The following is a 21,847-nucleotide window of genomic DNA, read 5'->3' as shown; positions in this document are numbered from 1 at the left end:
CATCATAAGAAAGTCAGAATAGCCCTAGTCATTAGTAACATGGTGAGATTATTATTATTATTATGAATTTGTCATACATATGAATGGTGTTTCTACCTATGCAAATTAGGACATATTCAATAAGTGTGGAGCTCATGTGCATTTTCAAATTAATTTCAAAAGAAACTTGTAATACAAAAAAAGTTACTTTTCATGTATACTTTTACTATGTAAAGTTTTATTGTGGTAGGAGTAAAGGAAAAAATTAAGCCTATTTGGGTGTATGTTGGGCATATTTGATTAGTGTATAGTTAATTTGCATATTAAAATTCATTTTCAAAGAAACTTGTAATACAAACATTTTTACGTTTCAAGGGTACTTTCATTGTGTAAAGTTTCATTTTGATAGGAGTAAAGGAAAAGAATAGCCCCATTGGGGTGTATTGTTGTCTGGCCTTACTGGCACACATCTTGGATTGATGAGAATTTAACATATTTCCTCAACTAGGATTTCTTAGGACTTTTAGTATGTTGTTCTAGACATAGAAATGATCTAAGCTGCAAAAAATTATTTTACAATTAGTCTGTCGTAAAACGCTACTTTGCCTGGACTATTTGTGCCAGTAAGAAGCTGGTCATGACCGCTGTGCCACTGGTCACGACCAGTGTCTTTAGCGCCCCTAGTGGTTGTGACCACTGGTCCATGCCAGAGACCAGCTGGTCCTGACCACACGGATCTTCATAATCAATAATAATAACAATAATAATCATAATATATCTGATATAGTGTATTTTATAGACAAAAGATTATGATCTCTGACATTTATCCAGCTAACAGTGCTGCCAAAATGACAGGAAAGTATGGCGTTATATATGTGTCACATTCCTGAGTGAGTAATTGTATGTTTTGAGCACAGAGAACTATATTTTGCAAGCGCATTACATTGCATTTTGAACAGAAATTAACACTCGCAAAAAATAATTCAGTTTGAGTAAATAAAAACCTATTTTGTGCACAATAAATGTATTTGCATGTCATTCTCTGCTCGCAGGTAGACGCTGCTGCGCTCCGGTCATGTCTCCCTCGCTCTCAACCTCTTCTCTCTACGCGCTAACTCTTGACACCCTCGCTCAGATTTTCACAGCGTTACAAGTGTGCCACAAAACCAACCAATCACAGAATAAAAAGGTCAATTCTGATTGGCTGTTCGTCTCCAATTAGATCGCAAGTAGCAGGAAAGACATCTACAGGGAAACAGTCTTTAATGCAACACCTGCCGTGATGCCCCAGCAAGGGGTATCTCTGCTGTAGCCAGTGGGTACTTGGAAAGATTGTGGAGCAGCTTAACTAATTAAAATAATAATTGAATTATGATTGATTTAAAACAATATATCAGCTAAAACAGCTCAACACATATGTTTAAACATATAGCAAAGTAATCAATGGTAGAAATAAACAGCTAAAAGTGGCCTACTGACTTAGTTAACAGTTGAAATGATTAGCTAAAAGTAATAGATGACTTTTGAAACATTAACAACACTTCAAGTAAAAGGCCTAGCTAGCTAGTAGAATTTCTGACCAAACCAACCTAAATGTTTACAGTTCAATTGCATGGAAATGTAAGAATATTCACTTTAATATGATAAATAGTGTGAACACATTGGGAATTCATAAGGCGGGGTATGTGAGTTTTTATGACAGGGCTGTGGGAGAAACTCAGACCAGAAGGGTTGGAAAGCACTGATCTACAGTATTTTATATTATTGACCGACCGGTATATTACAGACATGCCTTAATAGTTGTGTTAATCACAATACCGTTGTTTGAATTACATATCTCTGTGTGACTAACATCATCCTTCACAAGCAATCTAACTTTAGCCCAGCATGGATAAAGTCTATGCATCCAACGTATTCATCCGAACACACCTAAAATGTCACAATCCAGCCACTTTTAAGAAGTTTGTAATACTGGTTACATAGTTATCGTGTTTTATTAACCTTAATTCTGTTTGCCAAGGCTATATTTTATTGGCTTGCAAAGTAGCTATCCGTTGTTAACGCTAACGTTAGCTAGCTAATTTATGTCAAAAAGCAGTAGCTAACTAATGTTACTGCCAAGATATGGTTACATTGTAAGACAGTGTAAACACATGACAACACTTGACGAGTCTTACAACACCTCTCTGGTCTCTAGTGAAATCATATCTTGGCAGTAGTTAGCTAACGTTTCTGCTTTTTGAGATAAATTAGCGTTAGCAACGGATAGCTCCTTCGCAAGCTAATATAGCAACATAATTCAGGTTAATAAAATACGGTAATGTAACCAAAGTATTAAAAAAATACTTAGCTACATGTGGCTATAGTGTGACAGGTCTACTGCTGTTCAGTCTCGCATTGCAAGACCTAGCTAACTTAGCTAGTTACAGTGCTGCGAGGCCTGTTCAGAGGACATGTCGGCTGCAGTGTGTGAGCTAGATTGCTTGTGAAGGATGAGTCAAACGTTAAACACACAAGGAGATATAAGTCAAACAAAACAATGGCATTTTAGTACACACAAATATTAAGACATTTCTGTGACATAAGTCAATAATACAAAATACTGACCGAAATGTGTTTTAATCCAGTAACATTAGTCGAACAGCTCCACTGTAGTCAGTATTTGCTGTACCAACAGGTGTTAACTGAAAAAGACTGTTCCTCCTAGATTTTTGTTTCCTGCTACTTGCGATCTAATTGGAGACGAACAGCCAATCAGAATTGACCTTTTGATTCTGCGATTGGTTGGTTTTGTGGCACACTTGTAATGCTGTGAAAATCTGAGCGAGGGTGTCTAGAGTTGAGCGCGTAGAGAGAAGAGGTTGAGAGCGAGGGAGACATGACCGGAGCGCAGCAGCGTCTACCTGCGAGCAGAGAAAGACATGCAAATACATTTATTGTGCACAAAATAGGTTTTTGTTTACTCAAACTGAATTATTTTTTGCGAGTGTACATTTCTGTTCAAAATGCAATGTAATGCGCTTGCAAAATATAGTTCTCTGTGCTCAAAACATACAATTACTCGCTCAGGAATGTGACACATATATAACGCCATAGGAAAGGGGAGAAAATACTAAAGCCGCTTCACAGACCACAGGGACCACAGGGACCACAGGGCAGACCAGTGAGGAGCTGGTTGCAACCAGTGTCTTTAGCGTCCCTAGTGGTTGTGACCACTGGTCCGTGCCAGAGACCAGCTGATCCTGACCACACGGATCTTCATAATCAATAATAATAACAATAATAATCATAATATATCTGATATAGTGTATTTTATAGACAAAAGATTATGATCTCTGACATTTATCCAGCTAACAGTGCTGCCAAAACGACAGGAAAGGGGAGAAAATACTAAAGCCGATTCACAGACCACAGGGACCACAGGGCAGACCACTGAGGAGCTGGTCGCGACCAGTGTCTTTAGCGCCCCTAGTGGTTGTGACCACTGGTCTGTGCCAGAGACCAGCTGGTCCATGCCACAGAGCAACTGGTCGCGAGCACTGAGGAGCTTGTCGCGACCAGTGTCTTTAGCGCCCCTAATGGCAGTAACCACTGGTCCCTGCCAGAGACCATGGTCCCGGGACAGACCACGGAATTGGCTACAACCCCTGCTGCAGATTGTTGTGTCTTGGTTGCCGTGCTGCGTTGCCGATGTGTGGATGAGAGATTCGCTGAACACTGTTCTTGATTGTAAAAGGTTTATATAGACATTAAACCTGTAAGTCCATCAGATACTACAAGATCCTTTAGTAAAAGTACTAATACCACACTGTGAAAATACTCTGTTACAAATAAAAGTGCTGCATTGAAAATGTTACTAAAGTAGAAGTAAAAGAAAAGGTACGTAAAAGTATATTACAATGAAAGAGTTTGACTCTGATGAATGGAAATATTGGCCTGTGATGATTGAGTACCAGTACAATGAAATGCAGTTTAGCATCTAACCTTTTAAATCTTCACATTCAAGAAGTTGGAAATGATCCAAATAGTTCTGTCACTCAATTGATTACGGGTGATCGTTTCAGCTGTAGGCTACTCATAGTATATAATATATATATATATATATATATATATATATATATATATATACATACATACATATACACACTACCAGTCAAAAGTTTGGGGTCACTTATAAATTTCCATTCCACTCCATTCCAGACAGAATACCAGCTAAGATCAGTTTCATTGTTTTTTTATTTAGGGCAGCAGTTTTCAGATTACATTATGTCATAAAAGTGGTTCAGCTCCCATATACGCTGACACTCTCGGGTGTGCCTGATATCATTGGAAAGGTGATTGATGTGGGTGTGTTTGTGTATTTGAGAAGTGTTGTATTTTGTAATCTTTTGGCTTTTTTCTTTGCACTTTTCAAATGGAAATAAAAAAACGCACAGACATATCTGTAGAAAAAAAATCATATAAAATCCATTTTGAGTCTTTTGGCTTCATTTTTTCTATAGTAAGCTGAGACGTGGCTAATGCCCTGTGTTGTCTGTCACCTGTCATATGCGTTTACAGCAGTGTATTCTAATAATTTTACAGATGTATTACTTGGATGGAAATAAAAAAAACCTCCATTCTAGCCTCTGTAACTCTGTGTCAGTAAAACCTAGAATCACCCTGACACTTGTAACAGAAACTTGAGAGTGTTACCTTTCCAATGATATCAGGCACATCCCTGAGTGTGAAAGTATATGGGAGCTGTACCACTTTTAATTTGGGTATGACGTTTAGACCAAAAAGCATGGAATTTCAAGCGTTTCTTCAGCCACTTCTTTCTACAACAGTCGAGAACCCTTTTGCAATTATGTAAGCACATACGTAATCTGAAAACTGCTGCCCTGATTAAAAAAACAATGCAACTGATCTCAGCTGGTATTCTGTCTGACCGGTAGTGTATATATATATATATATATATATATATATATATATATGTGTGTGTGTGTTTGTGTAAAATACATAATAACATTCAATTTTAAATATCGTTAAAAAAAAGTTAGTAGACGTCTTACAAACACTTGTGGTGAAGGAGAAATTAGACAACAAAATAAAGTACTGTTTTAACGGCTGTTGTAGAATAATTCTGGTAACACGTGTTACTCAGCATGTAAACATGTTGATTAAAGGGGTGATAGAATGATTATATAGGGTATTTTACACTGTTCCTTAAGGTCTCCTAATAGGGTATGTAACATTGGTTGGGCTGAAAATTGCCCGAATGCTATTTTATTAGGCCTTTAACTACCCTGTGAATATGGCTCTATTTGGAACAAGAGCTTTTCTTCCAAATATGATATGCTCATGAATATTTAGATGAGCTGCGCCCTGATTGGTTTGAACAAACCACATAGAAACACATTGGAGAAGAGACAGCAGGTCTCATATTTCAGACACTGCAAAGTTATACATTGTTTGTCAGGCTATTTCGTTATTAAATTCACTTCTGAGACTTTTTTAAGCGAGAAATCAACTATATAAAGCTCAAATATGGGCAGTTTTTTACGAAAATTGATGGCTAATTGCAAATTTGGTAAGACGTGTCGGACTTCAGCTAGGAGCTCCACACAGTCTGACGAGAAAGCGGCAACCTCCATACCCAGTGAAAGTCACTGTTTCCCTGGGTACTGGACTACTGGAATACTCGGGGGTTCGCGGAGCTCCATGGAACTCCGCGGAGCTGGCTGGCTGCCAGCTGCCAGCGTAACTAGAGTAGCTATATTTACAGTTTGAATTTCGTCACGCCACTTATATAACATATACCCCAAGGTCTTATAAAGCTAACAATGGTGTCTGATTTCAATTTAATGAATTTTTGTGAACATTAGGGGTTTCGTTAGATGCGACTGTACCTTAAATCCTATGTGTACAGATCGCGGCTAGTTAGCTTCATTTTCAGCGTAATTCGAGTATATTTACAGTTTGAATTTCGTCACGCCACTTATATAACATCTACCTCAAGGTCTTATAAAGCTAACAATGGTGTCCGATTTCAATTTAATGCATTTTTGTGAACATTAGGGATTTCGTTAGCTGCTACTGTCCCTTCAATCCTATGGGTAAAGATCGCAGCTCGCTGCAAGCCCTGGAGCTCCATCAGGGCCTCGGCATTTTGTAGTCCAGCAACCCAGAAACGGTGACTTTGCGCGGGTATGGAGCGCCGCGGGCTTCCCTTCGTGACAGAGGTCCAGCTAGCTCACAGCGAGCCGGAGTCTATGAAGTAGGACACGCCGGGCGGCGAGGCAGCACTGTCGGACAAAATTTGCAATTAGCCATCAATTTTCGTAAAACGGCCCATATTTGACCTCTACATTGTTGATTTCTCGCATAAAAAAGTTTCAGAAGTGAATTTAGTGGTAAAATAGCAGATTAACAATGTATACAATTTCTGAGATCTACGCAACCTATTCAGAAGACTAAGCTGACCTCAGATCAGTGGTGTAGCCTATGTAAATGTTTGGGCATGATAAAGAAAGAGACTAGAGCCAAATAAGGAGGAGCCGCCGAGATTTGCCCGTTTTCAGAGGCAGTTTCAAATTGTGAGATTTGCAGAAGAAAGAGGTGTCAATGGGATTTTGAGGTTCAATGTATGTCCTATGTACCCACCAAACTGTCGTTATTCAACTACGACAAGGTAAAATCGGTTTTGCATTCAATCACCCCTTTGATACAAGTTTTTATCTTCCAGGACCAAAAAACATCAAAGTGGAAGGAGGGACTGATGTTGTGTTACCCTGTTCTCTCAGCACCAAGGAGAACGTTGAGTTAAAACTCTTTGACTGGAGGAAAGATGCTCAGAAAGATGATGGTCTGAAGGAGGTGTTCATGTATGACTCAGGCAATCATTACAACAATGGTCGAGATGGTCAGAGTGAAGAGTTCAAAGGTCGAGTCTCTCATTTTCAAGATGAATTGAAATACGGCAACGCCTCCATAATCATCAGAAATACAAAGGTGACTGACAGTGGAGAATACAGCTGTTATTTTCCTCGTCTTCGGCCACCTCAAATATTCTACATTGAGCTTGTTGTTGGTGAGTGCAAAAATAATTAGACTACAAACTAAACTGCTGTATAAAATGATTTTTTTTCTGCTTTAATAATTATTAATTGATAGCTGTGCATGTAAACATACTGATTAATATGTGTTTTTATCTTCCAGAGCCAAAAGTCATCACAGTGAAAGAAGACAGTGATGTTGTGTTACCCTGCTCTCTCAGCACCAAGGAGAATATTACTTCAAAACAGTTTGACTGGAAGAAAGTTGCTCAGAAAGATGACTGTCAGAAGGATTTGTTCTATTATAATGGAGGCAGCAATGATAACAAAAACTGCTTTCCAGGTCAAGTCTCACATTTTCCAGATGAACTGAAACATGGCAATACCTCTATAATCATCAGAAATACGAAGGTGATTGACAGAGGAGTCTACACCTGTGATTTTCCAAATCTTCAGCCACCTCAAAAATTCCACATTAAGCTTGTTGTTGTCGGTGAGTAAATTCGTTAAACAGCTGAATATTTCCTCTCATTTTCTGAAATTCTAGCAGTCTATATACAACCTAATTTGTTTCAAGCACACTTCGACCTAACCCTAACCCAAAACCAGTCAGGTCTATGTATGAATCAGTTTTAGTGTGATAATATCACACAAGCACTCTAACATACATTTTGATTTGCCTTTTAGATGGTGTCTTAAAAGACTGATCAGATGTGGCTCTGCTAAATAATTTCTGGAAGGAACTTGTTTTGGGGGAACATTTGCACCACGCAAAAGAAAACGTCACATACAATATTAAATGAAGTGAACTGTTGACACAATACAGTAACATGAGAAATTTAAATTAGCTGTCGGTCCTAAAACGTCCCAGTTAGAGAGGAAATGCCGTAAACGAATTCTTTGTAAATCTTTACAATCATTCCCTGAAAGAGCAGCAACACAGAGAGAGCGGAAGGTGACGGCCAAAGCCTGACATCTGGTGTGTGAGCCTAGTGTCAGATGTCAGGCTTCATCCTGGAAATGTACTTCTGTTGATCCAGACTATGGTTTTAGTGATGTCACTCGCTATCTAACACTAATATGATTTTGTTGACTAATTGATTAGTTCATTTAATCGACAGGGGTCTCATTTATAAACGTGGCGTACGCACAAAACGGGGCTGAAAATGCGCCACTTCCCACGCAAAGGTTGTGATTTATAAAAAACAAACTTGACGGGAGAATGTGCGGTTCACGCAAACTCTGACCCATGCGTACGCACATTTTGGAGACAAAATAGGAATTGGTAACGCAAATGGTGAGGTGGTGAACTGAAGTCAGACTGCAGTAAGTAAATGGGAAAAACGATTACTCGTAATATTTTCAACTATTGATGCCCCACGCACATTTTTTCACTCCATATCATCCACGTTTCCATGAAGATTAAATCTAACAGTGTTATTTGCGCTTGTACTTAGTGATACTTGTTCCATAAACACTTTGTAAAATCCAACTCAAATCTTTAATAAAAAAATCTTAATATTTAATCGGCGCTGTCTCACCATCACATTGTCCACTACGGAGCGCAGGAGGATGAGATGGCCCAACTCCATGGAATAGAGGATAGCATCAAATACCCTAGCATTAGATAACTGCAGAACACAGTGTAAATAACTAAATATCTGTCTTTAATACTGTGCATATATCATCAAATGTCAAAGTCTGGAAATACAGCCGTTAAGCTCTCCTGCAATCGTTACACTTAATGACCTCGTTATCAGTCCTAACTTTAATACTGTTCGTGACAAAACCTGCATGAAGAAAAGTGTGTTTGACTATTAGATTTTCTTTCGTCTTCAAATTGTATCTCGGGGTGGGGATACCACTAGTTTATGCTGTGTTGGCAAGGTGTTAACAATCACAAATTGTTGTAAACAAATACTGTGGTGAACCTGTGCGTAATGCTGCATGATGGCATTGCTGGCCCTGCAGGAGGACTCCGCCAATGGAAGAATCAATAAAGAAAGAGACTTCAGGGACCATGATGATGACTGGCTAATATGCCGATTTAGATTCCCTAAAGCTGTGCTCTTGGATCTGTGTATTGAATTGGGTCCAGTAGAGAGGGCAATGTGCCGGAACCAGCTGTTTCCAGAGGGAAATGTCAGACAGCTAAGTGTTTTTTTTTAATAAATATTATATATAATCTTCAAATTTATCAGTAAGGCTTGTTTGGACATAATATACAGTTCTGTTAAATCTTATTATATACGTCTGGTCTATCGAAGCTGTCCCTGAGTGCCATAACGCCTGCCATTTTGGACATATTTTTAATACATGTAGTTATAGATCAGGTTTACCTACACTGTGCAAGAACAGGCCGAAATTATAATTCAATTTGCAGCAATTCCTGAACGTCTGAGAAGTTTTTTGCTTTTCTGCGGTCTAACAACTGCCAGTGTCATTCATATACTGATCAGCATTCACGAGGTGCTTTGCATTGACTATTTATGGTTAAAAATGGGCGTGTACAGGGCGGGATAAGAGGCGTATTCAAGTATGCACACTCAAATAGTCACTGCTCGCGCTTGGATTTGCTGTGCTTGTGCTAAAACTTTCTGCTTGGACACAAAACCTTGCTCTCACACTCAAATAGTCACTGCTCGTGCTTGGATTTGCTGTGCTTGTGCTCAAACTTTGTGCTTGGACACAAAACCTTGCTCTCACACTCAAATAGTCACTGCTCGTGCTTGGATTTGCTGTGCTTGTGCTCAAACTTTGTGCTTGGACTCAGCTATTTCTCCTTGCACTCAGGCTGATTCTGCGCGCTTGGAAATCTTCTCTCGGATTTTTCCTGCGCTCTCGGATTGTTTGTGTGACAACCCTATCAAAATTCAGCAACCAATAGAATGCCAGCTGTAGTGTTGACCAATGAAATGATCCCTGCCCCGTTGAGGGTGCGTTCGTTTACGTTAGAACATCCGTTGCGGACGGCTCCTCTGTAACCCAACTTCATTTACCCCCGCCGTCCATCGCTTTATTATTAGTATATGTCAATAATGTGCACAGAATGGTCGACGCTCTTTCACCTGCACCCATCAGAAAACGGGAGAAAGCTTTGAAGTGGGACATATCAAGTTACATCCACAACTATGAGGGTAAGTAACATAAAATAAGCACGTAGCATACTAGCCTTGCTTGATGTCTGTAAACAAATAGCTTTTCTTTATACCGGTAGAGCTAGCTAGATTGAACGACATATGACGGACAGTATGTGTGTATTTACAACTGGTATTTAATGACCCCACTTTGTATTATTTCCTCGTTTGGTTAACCATGTTCCTGGGGATTTGAGACATGCTAGCATATAGCCTAGCTTGATGTCCGTAAACAAATAGATTTTCTTTATAGTTTAGCTAGATTGAACAACATATGACGGACAGTATGTGTGTATTTAATGACTCCACTTTGTATTTTTTCCTCGTTTGGTTAACCTTGTTCCTGGGGATTTGGCTAACTTCATGTTAGAGCCAATAGTAAAACCTAAACTGTAATATAACTGAAAGAACACCAGAAACTGGATTGTAGTTTTTAGTTTTCATTCCTTCATATAACATTAGTTTGAAAATGATGGATTCATATCAGTCTGTATAAAACGTTGTAATGTTAAGTACAATTGTATCACTATAATAAAAACAGATCTAGAAATGATTTGCTCATTAAATAGCAGTTTTTTAATGAATACAAAGCAAACTGAACAGAAAAAAAACAAGCATTTTGTTTTCTTTTCTTTTCTTCCAGTTGGGGCTGAAGGGCTCGACCAATGCTGCATCATAGCAGCACAGTGTCTTATCACCAACCCATGAAAGTTAGAAGTCTCCCTGCTGCTCCAGATCTACCTACTGTATGACTGACTACAGACTACAGCCATCTGCTCCAGGTCTATCTACTGTATGACTGACTACAGACTACAACCATCTGCTCCAGATCTACCTACTGTATGACTGACTACAGACTACAGCCATCTGCTCCAGATCTACCTACTGTATGACTGACTACAGACTACAACCATCTGCTCCAGATCTACCTACTGTATGACTGACTACAGACTACAACCATCTGCTCCAGATCTACCTGCTGTATGACTGACTACAGACTACAACCATCTGCTCCAGGTCTACCTACTGTATGACTGACTACAGACTACAACCATCTGCTCCAGATCTACCTGCTGTATGACTGACTACAGACTACAACCATCTGCTCCAGGTCTACCTACTGTATGACTGACTACAGACTACAACCATCTGCTCCAGATCTACCTACTGTATGACTGACTACAGACTACAACCATCTGCTCCAGATCTACCTACTGTGTGACTGACTACAGACTACAGCCATCTGCTCCAGATCTACCTGCTGTATGACTGACTACAGACTACAACCATCTGCTCCAGGTCTACCTACTGTATGACTGACTACAGACTACAACCATCTGCTCCAGATCTACCTACTGTATGACTGACTACAGACTACAACCATCTGCTCCAGGTCTACCTACTGTATGACTGACTACAGACTACAACCATCTGCTCCAGATCTACCTACTGTATGACTGACTACAGACTACAACCATCTGCTCCAGATCTACCTACTGTATGACTGACTACAGACTACAACCATCTGCTCCAGATCTATCTACTGTATGACTGACTACAGACTACAACCATCTGCTCCAGATCTACCTACTGTATGACTGACTACAGACTACAACCATCTGCTCCAGGTCTACCTACTGTATGACTGACTACAGACTACAACCATCTGCTCCAGATCTACCTACTGTATGACTGACTACAGACTACAACCATCTGCTCCAGATCTACCTACTGTATGACTGACTACAGACTACAACCATCTGCTCCAGATCTACCTGCTGTATGACTGACTACAGACTACAACCATCTGCTCCAGATCTACCTACTGTATGACTGACTACAGACTACAACCATCTGCAAAATCATCAACAGCTGCACTTAAAGTCTTTTGGGGTCATATGGGACTCGGTTGTTCTCCATACTGCATCATACACTATATTATTCTGTTTTGTTATATTAGTAGGCTACAGACAACACTAAGAATCATTACTTAATCACGATATATATTATTCTGGTGTACACTGTTGACTTGACTCCCTTAATTTATCTTCTACTAGTTGTATATACCTCCTATTTAATTCAGGTTTTGTGTCAAATATTGTGCAGTTTGTTATGAATTACTCATTGTTTTGATAAGGTAAATTAAAGCCGTTTAACAACCTGCAAGTGTCCACTCTGGTAAATTTAATTGTACTGTTTTTTTTATAAAGATTACAGAACATGAAAAACCTATTTGCCTTGATAAAGGTTTTAATTTGTTGCAAATATGAACATGGCTTTAATAATCTTATTGCTCTGAAAAACTACAATGATTTAAGAAATATCAGTGATACTTATCGACATTTATTGAATTGATTGTATATGTGGGCAGACATTACAGGCACCTATTCATGTAAGCAGATAAAACAATAGTTTGTTCTCTCTTTTATCACTTGGATTATGCAGGTGATGGTGCAGAAACAGGTGTGAAGTCCTTATAGATCTCTGGCACTTTGAGGACAGACAGATCCAGCAACTCTCCACTGTTGTCTTTGTATAGTGTGCTCCTATTTAAGACAAATTCATAGACATCAACACATAAGATATTAGGTGTACATAGCTTTATTTAACATTATTACTATCTTACCTTACCTTCTCTGCTTTGGATTTGTGGACATCACAGTCATTTTCTCTCCCGGGCCTTGTTGTGCACACTGTGAATTTAAGCAAGATAAAGAAATGATAAGTGTATGTAACATGATTTTACAATTAAATTATTATCAGACTTGCCAACGTTCTTGATTTGTGCCACTACTGCCTGCCCTCTGCACACAGGTGAGTACAGGGGGAACCAATGGGATTTTGAGGTTGGAGTAATGTACGACTGGAACAACACAGTAGTGTAGTGTGGTTGTACAACACTGGTCCATGCACACGGTGCAGCTGTGATGCAGCTCAACAGGGGTACTTCAGTCCCACCTGGAAGAAGGGAAACTGAAACAAAATACTTTTTTTTTCTGTTCAGTTTGCTTTGTATTGATTTCATTATGGTAAAAATAAATAACTGCTATTTTAAATAGTGTTTTATTCTAGGAGTGAAATTGTACTTACAACTTTCTATACAGAGATATATATAGGAATGTTATTATTAAAATAATGTTATAAGAATTTGTTTTTCAGTTATATTACAGTTTAGGTTTTACTATTGCCTCTAACATGTCTGAAATTAGCCAAATCCCCAGGAACATAATAAAAAATACAAAGTGGGGTCATTAAATACCAGTTGTAAATACACACATACTGTCCGTCATATGTCGTTCAATCTAGCTAGCTAAACTTCCGGGGCCTGTTGCACAAAACCAAAATAAGGGATTAAGCTGCGATATTCCAGTTATCCTGGAAAATGTAACCTTGACTTGGTTGCACAAAAGCAGAGGCACCTAAGTTACCATGGAGATTTATTCTGTGCAGCTAGCCTGCTCCCGACCAGGCTAACAGCCAGGATTTATTAATCCTGGAGCCTTTTCTGTTCACTCAGCAGTGCTTTTACCTTATTATTATTATTATTATTATTATCAGCCTGCATTAAAATACAACAGGTGCATATCTGTTCAGTAAAGCACTGTTATATAAAGTTCTGACCATTATTTTTTTTATAATTATTCATGTGATTGTTATCTATCATTGTTACTGTTATATTGCTGTATGAAAACTGCTATTCATATTGTTGTTAGAAGTTGGATGAATATATTATGACAGTTGTTGAGATAATTAGAACAGGCTGATACAGTTGCAAATGTGTTTTAAATGAAGTCAGTGATGAAGGATAATATATAAAGTGCTACACATGTGTTAGTGGTTATGGTAATGGTAATGGTAATGGCAGACTGGTCAGGGACAAATACACCTATTTTAGTTGATTTATTTCTTTTAGTATTCTTTAACAAAGGATCATGTATGTTCCTCTTCCATGTGCATTGTATTTGGCATTCTTAGCACACAATTTGTGTTCTCTCCAGTGAACTGGGACTATAATTTGGGAGGATTGAACAATTATTATAGGTTTTTATAATTGTACAATCCTCCCTAATTATAGTCTTAGTTCACTGGACCAGTAACTATCTAGTGATGTAGACTACTGTACATTCATGAAACAACAGGGAGAGGACACCTCAATGGTTTTTGACCTTATATTTTGCTGGGGGGAAATAACTGATGAATACACTGTGTTGCAGTCATGTTTAAAGTGTGCATTAAATGTATCACTTAATTATCTTTATAGTTTCTAGATGTTAGAGTTCAATTTCTTCAGTCTTTCTTTTCTATGTCCATATATGCCTACTAGGAAGCAAAGCATACAATAAATAAAGAAGGAAACTGCCTCTGTAAAAAACAAAAAAAGTAAGAAAAGACGTGGCAGAAGCGGACCGACTGAATGATATCTAAAAATATACATTTACAAACTACTGCTCTTAAATGAAGCCATTTAAGGAGTTAGGCTAATTATTTCCACAAAAAAACTGTTGTACACTTTGCCTGAAAAGCGAGCAGTGGGAGTAAATATATTCCATAGGTAATTTATATTTAGCCCATACGAGAGAGCGAGACAGAGTGAGAGAGAGGGATATGTAGACTACGCTTCACAGCATTGTAGATTAGTGGTTGTAATTTATCTTCATGGTACATTTCCTGTGTAACACTAGTCTTCTGCTCACTTTTAAGGCAAAGAGTACAGCTGCTCATTTGTGCAAATAATCAACTTAATTTATTGAATGGTATGGCAGTTTCAATTCAGAGCCGTGGTCAGTAAATGTATATTTTTAGGCTAGGCCTACTTACGCATTCAGTTGGTCCGTGATCGTCTGCCTCGCTTTCTCTGCTGTTTTATTACAGCGGCCGTGTTTCTTTTTTACAAATGTGTTTCACGTGCTGGGTGGTATTTCAGAAAGCAGGTTTAGTGAAAACTCTGAGTTTGTTAACCCTGAGATGAGGGAAACTCTGGGTTTTCTGTTTCAGAAAGAGAGGTAACTTCACCTCAGAGTCAGTTACTATGGTAACTGAGCCTGTGAACCTAACCTGGTCGGGAGCAGGATTTCTTCTCTCAGTCTCCTCCCTCTGACACAGCACTCTCTCATTTCCTCATTCAGTCTGTATCAGGCGCATTTCAGCGTAGTTTGTTATCGGCATGAATAAAAAAACAATGATGTTGGTTTATTAACCATGTTAGGCAGACTATAAAACGTTTTATTTCTCAAAACATGGCATGTCCTTTTGTCGACTATCCCGTTGATGAAGAAGCTGTATTACTTCACAGAGAGTTAAACATACGTCTGGAGATGATATTGAAGCCCCGACATTTTAATTTTTAGATAACTTCCTATTTGAGCGGTATCGTTTTTCTTCCCAGTCTATCAGTTATGTAACTACATAACCTTATCCGTCTTCATATCACTAACGTCACCGATCTACGCTCTTAGATCCCAGCAGATTATTTGTGTCGCATTATGTTCTTCTGCAAAGGGAATTTGTCTTTATAACATTAGTGATGCGGAGCATTTTAGTAAAGCCACTGTAGCAAAGCGCCGTCAGAGTGACTCACTCTGAAACGTGTTTTAAACGTGGAACTCCTTTTTAAAAGGCGTTCCACAGTATTGCAGGTGAATGATGTAAACCCTTTTACCGTAATTTCCGGACTATAAGCCGCAACATTTTTCCCACGCTTTGAACCTCGCAGCTTATACAATGACGCGGCTAATATCAAAAATTTAAAAAAAAACACATTCTGTGACGTGCTCAGTTGGCGGCATGAAGCTTTTATTAGACCAATGAAATTGCCGAACGGGTTAAACAACTTTTTTGTTTACTATTTATATTAAATCGAGCACGCTCAAACTTCCCAGGTACGCTAGTCATTTTGTCACCCTCATCATGGCAAAGACACGGAGAAATGCATATGATGCAGCTTTCAAATTGAAGGCGATTGATCTGGCTGTTGGAAAAGGAAATAGAGCTGCTGCACGGGAGCTTGGTCTTAATGAGTTGAAGATAAGACGTTGGAAACAGCAGCGTGAGGAATTGACTCAGTGCAAAAAGACAACTAAAGCTTTCAGAGGGAAGAAAAGCAGATGGCCCGAACTAGAAAATGAGCTCGAAGACTGGGTCAACACTCAGAGAGCAGACGGCTGAGGTGTTTCAACTGTGCCAAAACAATCGCCACCGCAATGAAGTTTGAGGATTTTAGAGGTGGACCATCGTGGTGTCTCAGATTTATGAGACGTAAAGGCCTGTCCACCAGGGTACGGACGAGTCTGTGTAAGCAGCTCCCTACTGACTACGAGGAAAAGGTTTCAAACTTCCACAAATTCACTGATGCAAAGATAGCGGAGCATTCCATTGACCCGCACGACATCATAAATATGGATGAGGTTCCTCTGACGTTTGACCTGCCTCTCACTCGGACTGTCAACAGGAAAGGCGAATCATCCGTCACGCTGAAAACAACTGGGCATGAAAAAACGTACTTCACCTGTGTTCTGAGCTGCACGGCATTGGGAGAAAAGCTTCCACCGATGGTGATTTTTAAATGCATGACGATGCCAAAAGAAAAATTCCCGAGAGGAATTGTTGTGAAAGTCAACAAGAAAGGATCGATGACGGAAAGCCTAATGCATGAATGGCATACGGAGTGTTACGGCAAGCGACCGGGAGGATTCTTTCACAGGAACAAGGCATTGCTCGTTTTGGACAGCATGAGGGCCCACATAACAGATTCGGTGAAAGAAGCCATCAAGAGGACAAACTCAATTCCAGCTGTGAGGGCACAACAAAGTATTTGCAGCCACTCGACATCAGTGTAAATCGTGCATTTAAGGTGGCGCTCCGTGTTGAGTGGGAGGCTTGGATGACAAGTGGGGAGAAATCCTTCACTAAAACGGGCCGCATGCGAAGAGCAACTTATGGTCAAGTCTGCCAGTGGGGCCTGACAGCGTGGAGCATTGTCAAAAAATCCACTATCATCAACGGGTTTCGAAAGGCTGCGTGTTGAAGAGGGCTCAGCGGGGGATTTGCCTCCGGATGAAAGTGACAAGAGTGACAATGAAAAGGATCCAATATCGGATGAAGCAATTCTGAGGCTATTCAACTCCGACACCGAAGGAGATGACTTCAGTGGTTTCAGTGCACAGGAGGAGGAAGATAGTGATCAATGACTTTCTTGGTAGGCTACTGTTTACTGTTAATTTTTTATTTTTTGTAACAAGCCGTGTTTCATTAAAGCCTATTTATTTTTGTCACAAGCCGTGTTTCGTTCGTTAAAACCTATTTGTTACAAGCCGTGTTTCGTTAAAGCCTGTGTAGTTCATTTGTTTCAATGTACCGGTACCGGTACTGGTAGGCACCTGCAGCTTATAGACATGTGCGGCTTATTTATGTTCAAAATAATATTTTTTTAAAAATTCAGTGGGTGCAGCTTATATTCAGGTGCGCTCAATAGTCCGGAAATTACGGTAAATAAAAGATTAGGAATTATAATTCTGTTAATGATGGTGCTGCAGCCTCATGGGATTAGTAGGCGTAGTACTTTTTCGTCCGCAGAAATGAAATAGATTATAGGTTCAATGCGATTTCACCAGTAATATTAGGCTATAATTATGATTAAATATGACATACACTATATTGGAATATACGCATTTACTCTAGCAGCAATTTTCTCCCACGCAAATTCTCTCTCTTTTGCAGCAGCCGCTGTGTTTTTTGTTTTTTTTAACTCGCTGTATGTGCGCATGAGTATTTCCGCCGACCCGTTTGTTTGTGGTTGTTACCATGGTGAATCGTAGTATCATGGCTCCATTCATGCTGCCTTTTTATTGTGGTGGTGCATGCGCGTGAACCTACTCTGAGTTGATTGAACCAACTCATATCAGCTGTTCTGAAACCGAAAACTCAGAGTTTCCCATCTCAGGGTAAATCAACTCAGACATCAGGGTTAGACTCAGAGTTTGTTAAACCTTCTACTTGAAATAGGGCCCTGCTCACTCTTCTCCATTCTCCATTTTAGCATCTATAAATCTGTGATGGATACCGTGGTCTATTTAAGAAAGCCGTGAACGTGCACTTATCCCAGCTATCTACACCTGGCTTGACATAGCTTCACTTTCTCATCCTGCATGGCTCGGCAAACGTGCAACCGATTAAGCCACGATGAGCGGATCACACTAAGTCAAGCTGCGCTTTTTCAGTTATCCTGGATTTCTTCGTTCTACTTTTGTGCAACAGGCCCCCGGTATAAAGAAAAGCTATTTGTTTACAGACATCAAGCTAGGCTAGCTATGGCTAGCGCCATATGCTACGTGCTTAATTTATGTTACTCACCCTCATAGTTGTGTATGTAACTTGATATGTCCCACTTCAAAGCTTTCTCCCGGTTTATTTTTTGGTACTTATTGTTCATTGGCCTCACTTTACTATAACAACTTTTTTTATATTGTTGTAGAACATAAAAAAATTGCAGAACCAGAAACTGACTCATACTGGAAGAAGTTCTGCAACAACGCTGAAATGTGTAATTAAGTCTTAAATTGTGCTTTTCTATTTCTCCTTGTATTTTTCTCTCACACTGTTATAAACATTTTAAAGCAGGGAGGGGATGAAAAACACATCCCAGTCAGAATGCTGTGATTGTCTTACGGTGGTGATGGCGCAGTGGATATGACACGCCTCGGGTGTGGGATACCGGGGTTCGATTCCCACTGAGATACATGAACTAATGTGTCCCTGAGCAAGACACTTAACCCCTAGTTGCTCCAGAGGTGTGCGACCTCTAACATATATAGCAATTGTAAGTCGCTTTGGATAAAAGCGTCAGCTAAATTACATGTAATGTAATCTTATATAATTATCTGTTTCATGTTCACAGGTGCAGCTTTAAAACCATCTCTTACAATACTTGATGCAACAGCAGACTCGGCGCTGCTGCAGTGTGAAGTTCATGGCAATCCAAAACCTAAAGTAGAGCTGCAGGACAGTGATGGAAACAACCTTAATGCTAAAGTAACACAGGACTCAGAAAGAGAAGGCAGCTTCTACATCACCCTCCAAACTACTGTGACCAAGACCGGCACCTATCGCTGTGTAGTCACACAGGAGGAAATCAAACATCAGATTTATGCTGAGACCTCTGTGCATATCAGTGGTAAGATTCTTCCTTGTGATATTTTAATATTTAAATTATTTGTTTATGTGTTATTTATTTGCAACATTTTATAGGCGGAAATGTGTGTGGCCTGTATCATGAGATTCACCTATATTCAGTTACTGGCCAAAACTGTTATGTCTGTGAGGTCTGGACTCAAGAGCGGACACTGACTAGATGGTTAGAGGTAGTAACAGGTCTTTAATGTGCTCAACTGAACAGAAATCTTGCAACAAAGGTAGGTGGTATTCCAAATGGTAGGAGGAGTGGAGGTAGACGAGGCAGGCACGAAACACAGGGCTGGTGGAGTAGCAGGCAGCGTAGGTGACGTTGACTGCCAACGTGAGTGACTGAACAAACTGGCACTGGCTGCCTGGATCTCTGGAGTACTTGTGCTGGAGCTTTATTAGGAGATCACTTGCAGCTGCGCTGGAGAGCCAGGTGCCCTGGAGAAAGCCACACCTGCCCACACACTCCCACACACACACAGAACACCAAAAAAGGAAACACTAATGCCTGAGTCACGGATAGGCTGTGACACAAAACACCTTACCAGCGCCACCTCCTGATGATTGTGTCATTTTTAGTGTCTGAGGCTACATCCACACTACAATGCTTTTATTTTTAAGCAGCGTTGTGAGACAAACACGATCTCCATCCTCACAAGAGTCTATTTTAAAGGCGCTGATACACCAACCCGATTATTGGCCGTTGGACAGTCTGGCGAGGTCGGTGACTCGAGTCTGTTCGGTGTTTTCCGTGCCGTAGCCAGTCGGAGGAGCAGTCGGCCTTCATTTGGGCCCATTTGACATGTCCAATCTGTATGTTGTCAGTCGGACTCAATAACTAACTAGAACTGCAAGCAGTTATGACGGGGTCCAAGCCTCCCCCGTGCCAGTCCCCCTTGGCGCAAGTCGCCCCTGACGACGCTAAGAGACCATGAAAGCGGAGCACGCGAAAGGAGAACCCAAAGCACGATAGCGGCGAGGCAAAAGTCAGGAAATTTCACTAAGTGCGAGCTCCAAAGTCTGTATTGAAATGCAATGGCAAATTTCCCATTCATTGAGTAAAAGGCCAAAACGCTTCTACCTCAGTTATAGCGCCCCCTAAAGGGCGATCATCACCAAAGCTAATGTAGAGTGGCATGTCGAATTTTTCCCATTTAAATGCATTGACTTATTTGCCACTACGCGTCTACGTTCATTATAGCGCCCCCTAACGGCCGATTTTCACCAAATTTGGTACAGAGGCTCGGAGTGGGATGTCGAACAACAGTACCAAGTTTTGGTCGAGATATGCTAAAGTTCTTGTTTTGTGGCTAGCTACGAAAATTGCTTGTAAATTGCGAATAATTTAAAAAATTTAACATCTGGAGATGCTACGTACCAAGTTCGCACGGCCTAGGAGGAGATAGAAAAAGTTGGTATTGCGCGATATTGCGAAAAAACCTCTTAGCGGAAATGGGCGTGGCCTATATCGTATAGGTTTTCTAATGTGCGAATGTGGGAGTTCTAGGCAAAAACATTTTTCACGTCATTATAGCGCCACCTAGTGGTCCATGTGTGCCATTTTTGGTAGGTGAGGTCCTTGAGCCACTGTACACCTACGCTGTAAATTTGAAGTTGCTCACATTAGTGTAAGTGGTGAATCCGCTTACAGGTTTGGGCAAAATCACCGTAATATCTCGCATTATATGTGGGCGCCAATTTTTGTGAGTTTTCGTGTATATTGAGGCCGTCAAAAATGCGCCCAAGAGCTAAAACCAATTAGGGGGCGCTATAGAGCAACCATACCACTCCCACGCCTAAATCTGTATTCAGATGAAAGAGTTTAATATTCTGCACATGGCATTTGGGCATCTGGTAAGGATGCCCCCTGGGCGCCTCCCTAGGGAGGTGTTCCAGGCACGTTCAGCTGGGAGGAGGCCTCGGGGAAGACCCAGGACTAGGTGGAGGGATTATATCTCCAACCTGGCCTGGGAACGCCTCGGGATCCCCCAGTCGGAGCTGGTTAATGTGGCTCGGGAAAGGGAAGTTTGGGGTCCCCTGCTGGAGCTGCTACTCCTGCAACCCGATACCGGATAAGCGGAAGATGGATGGATGGACATGGCTGCCAAATTGAGTTTTCGTGCATCCTAATGTTGGATGTTGGTAAAATGAAGATTTTCGCACGAAAATCAATTTTTCGGAAATTTTAGAATTATGTAATTGTTTCTAAAAATAGTACCATGGAGTTCAAGATGAGACCTATGTTCCCTCCAAATTTGGTATATTAACTTATTACTTGTGTCCAATTTAAGGCGCACGTTAAACGGCCGAGCCTAATCACTACATAACTTTGTAGTTTCAAAATTATGACGTGTACAAATTTTGGTGAGTTTTCCAGCATGCTAAGCCCCTCAGAAATGTGAGCAACGCGCAGAATAATAATAATAATAATCCTTACAAAAACAATAGGTGCTCGGGCCCTAATAATAATAATATCAACGCATATGCATATACATTTATTCCACCGCGGTTTTTATC

The 21,847-nt window shown here is 40.2% G+C and overlaps 2 protein-coding genes across 2 annotated transcripts in view; both read left to right on the top strand.

The window, feature by feature from the left end:
• The window catches only part of LOC118495300 (nuclear factor 7, brain-like), a 1,057,410-nt gene that overhangs the window by 260,406 nt on the left and 775,157 nt on the right, over positions 1 to 21,847 (top strand). The window lies entirely within an intron of this gene.
• The window catches only part of LOC116065144 (CD276 antigen-like), a 104,910-nt gene that overhangs the window by 37,525 nt on the left and 45,538 nt on the right, over positions 1 to 21,847 (top strand). The window contains exons 3-5 of the mRNA XM_036002571.1: positions 6,707 to 7,051; positions 7,180 to 7,509; positions 19,047 to 19,322. Of these exons, the coding sequence (XP_035858464.1) occupies positions 6,707 to 7,051; positions 7,180 to 7,509; positions 19,047 to 19,322 (951 nt within the window). The remainder of the gene's footprint in view (positions 1 to 6,706; positions 7,052 to 7,179; positions 7,510 to 19,046; positions 19,323 to 21,847) is intronic.

This window comes from Sander lucioperca, chromosome 6 (genome assembly GCF_008315115.2).
Source record: "Sander lucioperca isolate FBNREF2018 chromosome 6, SLUC_FBN_1.2, whole genome shotgun sequence".
Lineage (NCBI taxonomy): Eukaryota > Metazoa > Chordata > Actinopteri > Perciformes > Percidae > Sander > Sander lucioperca.
Note: the sequence above shows the minus strand (reverse complement) of the source record. Positions and strands in the feature narration are given on the sequence as shown.